Source organism: Antrostomus carolinensis, unplaced genomic scaffold, assembly GCF_000700745.2.
Source record: "Antrostomus carolinensis isolate BGI_N321 unplaced genomic scaffold, ASM70074v2 scaffold8148, whole genome shotgun sequence".
Taxonomy (NCBI): Eukaryota; Metazoa; Chordata; class Aves; order Caprimulgiformes; family Caprimulgidae; genus Antrostomus; species Antrostomus carolinensis.
The window spans coordinates 266-7,964 of record NW_010330845.1 but is presented as its reverse complement, the minus strand read 5'-3'; the positions used below and the strand labels follow the sequence as shown (position 1 = coordinate 7,964).

Genomic DNA, 7,699 nt, shown 5'->3' with positions numbered 1-7,699 from the left:
GAATGCAAGCAGGGTTTGTTTGGAGTTTTTTAAAGATCTTTTAAGGATTTCTGAGCAGCAGTATTAATTATTTCACTACCAAAGTTTAGCCCAGGCACTCTTCCTTTATCATACATGACTTAAAACAAAAATAAATCAAGATACTTAAACAGAAACCTGGAATAACAAGGCAAAGCTCAGAAGAGTGTTTAGTTGAAATGGCAGACAGATTTGCAAAGTGATGCAGCCACTCTAATTATAGTAGTGACCAAAAGGCTGAAGTGGATTAAATTAGCATAGAAACTGCAGCCAGCATTAGTGTGGTCTGAGGAGTTCCTGCCTAATGAAGGGAGACGGGCTGAGTGCTCAGACCAAGCTGGCAAGAGAGGGACTGAACACACACTTACTATTTAAATAAGACTACTTTGCTGTGAAGGCAAAGCAAGCTTCCAATATTAGGAACACATTGAAAGTCCTGATTCCAACAGCTCATTCCCTGTCATACAGCTTGAAAGCGCAAATTCCTTCCACCCTTAACGGACTAATAAATATTTCATATTTCTGTAATGATTTTTTTTTTCCAGGAGGACTCTGTGAACCAATCCAAAATGCCAGTGAAGTGCACCCACCTCTGGGGCAGAGGCCAAGCAGCCCATTTCCCAGAGGAAAGATTCCTTCTATTTTTAGCCACTCTTGCATTCTAGCAGGACCGAGGAACAGAGGCAGCCAGACCACAGGCACCTCCGAATCCATTTCAGCCTTCAAACTTCACTGAGGAAGTGAACATAGCTGCTCACCTCATCAGAAGGTGCCTAAATTTACTTTTTTTTTTTTTAAAAAAAAGATTAACAACAAAAAAGCCACTCCAGCCCACTGCTTTCTTTGCAATTTGCCTGCACAACACCATTTCAGTTGACAGTGCTGGGATGGAGCTTTTCATGCCCACGGTTTGCTGCCAAGGCGAGGTGCCTTCCTGCCTTCCCCGTACCAGTGAATCTGCTCACATTTGCAGGACACCTCCTGAGCTGCCCCAACTTTGCCTCCTTTCCTTGCTATCTCTAAAATTTAACGTGAAATTTAAATCACTGCAGCTGCTGTTGAGATCAGACCTCTCCCCAACACGGAGGGAGAGAGAACCGCAGCGAGGGGGCTCGGCTGTGCTCTCAGCACCGTGGTCATCGCTTCCACAGCCATCCTACTCCACACCGCTGTTATGTGGCCAGAATAACCTGCATTATGAAATCCTGTTCCTCATTTTCCAGACTAGAAACCCTTCAAGACAAGTGAGACTCTCAGAGTTTGGGGCCTATTTCAAAGTATAAGCATCTTAGAAGAAGAAGAGCAAATAAAAGATCTTCTAGCCGGGAGGTTTCTCTGTGGTTCTGTCAGACCCACGAAGCTCAACCTGACAGAGTGAGACTCATCCCGAGCGAGGTACTTTGCTTTGGCAAACAACAGGGTGGTGTTGTTGTTGTTGTTGCTCAGAACTGTATATAGCAAAGCTGCCTACTCGTACCATGTGCTACACGATTCTGGAAGATGCCAAGGACGGCCTGGAAAGAAGACATTCTTCCCTGGAGCACATCTTCACTAGGAGATTTAGCATTTAATATTCTTCCTACACTTTGTTTTGAGCCTCAGTTTCATCAAAGCCATTCTCACTTAAATAAAAATGAGTAATACAGCCAAAAAGATTCATTCCCTTCCTTTGGTTGATAAGGTTCCACCACAGCTTTTTGGATTTTACTGGAGACAGGAGGGTGAATCTGTCCCCTGTTAACTACCAGATATCTCAGAAGTGAGGGTTTGCAGCAGGTTTGCAGCGCTCAGCCTGGGAGCAGCTTCCCCTCACCCCCTCCTCAGTGTGACCATGGCCCATCTCAAGCTCTCGACAGACAGCACATGGCACTGAGGAACCAGCACAGGAACTGGCACAGCTCCACCACAGAGCCGGTGCCACAGCCAAGGGCCAGGGGACGTGCACAGAGAACAGCTCCATATGCCACTTCTGGCACCGACCAGAAATCCACTAACACCAACCCTGCAAACTGCTCCAGAGGACTCAACAATCATCCACTTGGTCTTTATGCAACTGAACAACTACATTCTGCATTTATCTACATCTATTGTGTAACCCTGTATAGCCAAAGCAAATTTTAACTAGAAGTTAGTATCCCCAACGTGCTACAAAGCAGGTTAACTTATTTAAGGTCTAGGTTGTGAAGGGCTTTTCCTGTTTATTTCACCTAAAGAACAGCCCTGCACTTGCCAGGACACAACCTGGCATCTTAATCCACGTGAGAAGCTGCGTCTCTTCGCTCTCACAAGCATCAGTGATATTTCAGATGAGAGACTGAGCAGAGAACTTCACTGTTTCCTTCTTCAAACCAAGCTCTGCACATCTGACCACACATCTGACACGGGGAGGGGCTGACATCACTCTGTGTCGGTGAATCCAGGGCTGATCTACACCTCCAAAGATTTGGTATCCCAAAAAAGCAGTTCTTGTTCAGCCATTACCCACGATAACACTGTGAGCATGACAGCACCTCCACCACCTTCCCACTGCCTCTCCCTCCCCTTGGGTCACAACACATCCAGATACAGAAACATCCCTGTGGTCACCACGCTGCTTTCTGTCCCTGCACCCAGAAGCCCCTGAGATATTAAACGCTGCAGATGCAGAACAGAGTGGAGATCAGAACCCTGCGAGCTCTCACCTTGCAGAAGCCGACAGCAACAGGCAGGCGCCTGCTCCAGAGCCTGTTTGTGAGCCCGAGGGGCTGGTGAGGGAGGGGAGGTCGCAGTGTTCCCCTTTCTCCTCACTAGCTCCAGGCCCCCATCCACACCACGCTCCCAGCAGGGGTATCTGACATCACAAGCCCTAAATCCAGCACAGCACAGCTGCCTGCGCTCTCCTGAGGATTACAGCTTCAAATGTTTCACCACTGAACCCAAGCAAATAACCAGCTTAGCAAAGAAAGTAGCAGAGCCACCCGGTTCCACAGGGCAGACTTGGGTGAGGAGGGACAGGAAACCAGATGAGTCAGCTTCAGCCCATCTCCCTCTAAAGCACACGCCTCCGCGCTCGCAGCACGTCCTTCCTTCAACCAAGTGTCCATGTTTTGAGGTGTGAGGTTCTTCATTCGTAAACCCAAAGGGGAAACTGTCCAAGTACAGGCCTACACACATTTTAAACCTCCAAGGAAGTCTAATGAGCATATATTCAAATCTAAGTAATCACTGAGCGTGGTAAGTACCGTACAAGACACTTGGGATATGCACAGAAAGTCCCAAAGACTCAATTAAAATGCGAGGCTATTAGCACACACTTTAATAAAACTTGTGCTGCTAGAGACAAATCATCTTCCACGTTTGCTTTCATCTTTTTGGCAATCCTACTCCACTCATTTTTTGTAGTAACTGGAAGCAGTAATTAGCCACAGCACTGTCTGGTTGACTACATCACCCCAACCTCTCTCTGAAGAGGAATGGAGATTCCTGACACTGATTTAGGGAAATGTGTCTTATGAGTCTAAACCCTCAACGTCCTCACCAGGATTCACAGATCCCTTCAGGGATCATTTTCCAGGGGCAGAACTGGAGTATTTTGGTGTAGAGAAGAATCATTTCATTTTATATAACAAGTCTCAAACATGTTTCAGTCGTAATACCCGTGTCCCCAGAACTCTGCTGGGGGCAGGCAGCACACGCAGGACGAGGCCGTGGTCCCCAGCACGAGGAAGGGGTGACACAGAAATGACATGAACAGTCAGAGCCCCCCGAGTTGTAACTCCAGCCCCACGGACCCAGGGTCCCACGCAGGGCACCGCGCTCCCCCTTGCTGTCGTCACTCCCTGGATGCGACCTGCTCATGTAATTACCCACAGTCTAGGAACTGTTTTCTAGGGAATCTCTCTGATGACACATTATCAGTGCAAGTTTCATCTTCAGCAGCACTGAGGCACCTCGTGACAACGGCAGAGGCACAAGTTGTTGTAATAATTCAATTACCTCTCTGCCAAACGAACCGCGTCACATACCCAGCTCGGTCCTGTTGGGTAAGGAACGCTGGAGGACACTTCAGCAGGGACAGGCCCTGTCTTTGCTGTTAAGAGAAAACTGTGCAACAAGGTACTTTGAGACTGAAACAGCAAATGGTCACTTCCAAGAGATAAACACTTTTAAACCAAACCTGAACACACGCCCCAATTACTCAGACCCTCTGGCAGGGCACTTCGAACACGCTCGCAGCACTGTGTGAAGAAATTAACCCCCAGAGAGAGGACTAACAGTTAAGACATTACACAGTCATTCCACAGCAGAGAAAAAAACTCATCAGGGACTCAGAGGACTCTCACTCCTGAGCATTTCATTGACCATGAACACAAATGCTTTGGAAGAGCCTTCTGCCTGCTCTGGGGGCAGCAGCAGGGAGAGGGAACACCAAGCAGTGGGCTCGTTCTGGGGGTAGATGAAGAGATTTTTAATCTCAAAGGGCACCAACTGAAGTTGGGATGTTTACAGAGATTAGACAACTAATCACAATCGTCTCTCACACGTCCTGAGCTGCAGACATCCCTGGACAGATAAAGACACAAGCGGGATGGGAAGCAGGCTGCACTGAAACACTCCTAGGAATTACATATTTACTCATTACTGCACTTCTTGGGAGCTTTCAAAAAAGAAAGTAGAACCTGTTGGTGTGATTCAATCCAAAATCTGATTTTCTGCTGTTCTATTACAAGTGAGTCGTTTGCTGGGTATAAACCACTCAAAGCTGCCCAAAGGCAGTTGTAGAAAGTGAAATTTTAGTGGAGTCTGGCCAAGAAACGTGACTTTAAAACCCCCCAACGTTAGCAGAGCTCTCTGTGGTGCTACCTGGAAATCCAGGACGGGTTTGCTCCCCCCATCCACACACCCAGCTGCACAGGTCTGATGATGAATCTCACCACAACAGGTTTATTCAGACCAGAGATGCTTTCGCTGCCTGTGGCAGCGGCGCTGAAGGTTTGGATGAGGTCAGATTTCCAGGGGTACCACAGAAATAGGACTTTTTGGCCTTAAAAATAAAAAAAAAAAAAAATCACCACTGAAGAAGTAGATAAAGCAAACGAATAGGGGGACAAAGAGAAAAAGGACAAGATGACAAAAATAGGAGCTTGAACTAAAGTAAACCCTCGTTACAAGACATTAAAATCTGCCTCGGTGTTTCGAAGCAGGTGCGGCTGAGCCAGAAAAACATCCACAGCGAACCAGAGCGGTGCCTGGCTGCTCTGCTTTAATAACCAACCTTAACGAAGCCAAACGAGACATTCAGACAGGCTCTGAGCATGAATCAAACCTCACAGAGTTCACTTCAGGACACAGGACCATTATTACCACGGTTCTGATACCAGGAAACTCTCCCAGCGTCTGGCAAATCCTTTTTCACTACAGGGGAGAAAAATTTAAATTGAAAAGTTTCACCAAGGAGGAAATAACGTTCCCCTTCTTCAGCAGAAGCTCTTGATGTGACTGAAGGAGGGGGCAAGGGTGGAAAGGGGCACTCATGCCTTTACCGGAAAAACAAGAAACATTTTATTACATATTAACCAACAGTTTACTCTGATTCTGAACTGGAGCCAGCAAAGGAGAGAAGGAGAGGTCCCAGCTCCAGGATCCGTGACTGTTCCGTGGCTGAGTCTGTCACTGAAGGTTAGGAGGCAAACTTAACCAGCTCACTGACAGGAGTCCCAGGACAGGATGTGAAATATCTCACAGCTGAGCTCGGAAACTCAAACCAAACAAGAGAAACAGAAACAAGACCCTGCTAGGTCAGGACTCTGCACTCAGCACGCCGCAGCTAAAGACGCAACACAAGAGTTTTCTAAACACCTCACAAGTTTTCCTTCCCTCCACGAGATAAACTCCTGCAAAGAGTTTGTTTTGGCTGCAGAAGGCTCCGCTTCACCGCAGATAAACAACTATCTGGCAGGGCTGGGACACTGCCAGGCCCTGGGCAGCACAGCCCCCAGCAAAGGGAAAGTTTCCTGCTGCCAGCCCTCCAGAGGAAGCGTCACACCAGGCTGCTCCCACAGCTAATTTTAATTAGTTACTTGTGCCCTGACTAATCAGTATGTAACTGGCCCTTCGAAAGCTTCCAAGCACTGATCTGGAGTCACTGAAACAGAAAAGGTTGACAACCCTTGTCCCCATTTTACAGCTGCAGAAATCAGCTGAAAAGACCCTCGAATTACTTTGCAAAGTTATTAGACAGAAACTAAACCAAGGAAAAGCACCCCAGACTTCCTAGGCCTGTTGGGTGCACGATACCTTGGATCACGTTCCAGGTACTGACCACACAGGTGGGAGCAGAAATTGTCATCGCAGAGAGCTGAAGAGCCACACAGCTCTACAGGAGCACGAGTCACACCGACTGCAACGACACAGTGTGCTCTGCCCTCCCAGCTGCACCACCTCTCACCTTTGCCAGCCCACAGCAGCAGATTACCTCTGCAAGGTGAGATCTTAAAGAGGAATTTATTTAAGAAATACTATTTTATTATTTAAGCAATAGTATTAAAAAAGTGAGGTGTGTTAGGGGCTGGCTGTTCACACAGACCTGCCTCCCTTCCCTCTGCCCAGCCCCAACGAGGGCAGCTCCATGGTGAAGATTCCAGGATACCTACGGTTTGGGAAGCACTTCCAGAGCAGAAAAGCCACGTTGGTAGTTAAAATGATACAGAATTTCAGCTGGAAAACAATTACCAAGTTTAACCCCAGGGTTCCCAGCTACCAGAAACGTTTACTCACTTTTTCACGTTCGCCTCCCCGTTGGGAATTCTGCGGAGCTTCTTCTTCTTCAGTATTTTCACAGCTCTCCTACAGAGGGTTTCAGAGTCCAACATCTCCTTGACTTTGCCATAAGACCCTTCTCCAAGTAAGTCTCCCATCAGGTATTTGCCAATGAGCTTGGCCCTTTTCCGCCGTGGCTGGTAGATGACCTCGGTGGAGTCAATGCGATGGATGAAGGTGTCCATCCCCACCGACATCAGCTCGCCCTCTGCAAACATCCCCAGCTGCTGCGGCTCCTGCGGATCCATCCTGGATTAAGTTCCTTAACCTGCTCTCCTTTAAGCGCTCAGGGTTTTAATCCTGTTTGTTAGTTTCCAACACTCCCTTTTACTCCTTCTTGAAAAAAAAAATCCAGAAGATTGTACAAACATGAATAAAAAACCAAAAAAAACCAACAAAAAACAAAACCAAAACCAATCTATGAGCTACTTGCAGCTCAATTGGATGCTAAAAGATCCAGGCCTGGCTCCAGTAACACAGTGTCTTTTAAAAAAGAATAGAATCTTTGACCAGAAACGCTCAGTTTGGGACTTGCTTTGCTTCCGACCTGGTCCCACTACTGGGGTTCTTTCAAAGTCAACTTGGCCTTTAACTTGGCCCAGCTCGATTCTTAAGTGCTAGGTCATCCTCTGGGACTTGAGGCCACCACATAAAAACAAACAATCGCCGAGTCTCTTTCGTGACTTTCCATTCCTAATAGATCATAGTCACCAACTCCAAAGGGGGCGGCAGGGGAAGGTTCCTGCCCTGCTGTCCTCACCGGCCAGGTACGAGCACAGATAGTTGGTTTTTTGGGGGGTTTTGGGTTTTTTTCAGCCGTTTGGAAGCTGGAACCAAGTTTCTTTGAAGGAGTTTTCAGAAACAATTCTAACGTCTTCGCTTT

At 47.4% G+C, this 7,699-nt stretch overlaps 1 protein-coding gene across 1 annotated transcript in view; it reads right to left on the bottom strand.

Annotated features, from left to right (window-relative positions):
- STK11 (serine/threonine kinase 11) overlaps positions 1-7,402 on the bottom strand; it is a 32,301-nt gene extending 24,899 nt beyond the window's left edge. The window contains exon 1 of the mRNA XM_010173030.2: positions 6,775-7,402. Coding sequence (XP_010171332.2) covers positions 6,775-7,064 — 290 coding nt within the window. The 5' untranslated portion in view covers positions 7,065-7,402. The remainder of the gene's footprint in view (positions 1-6,774) is intronic.
- Between the last annotated feature and the right edge of the window lie 297 nt (positions 7,403-7,699).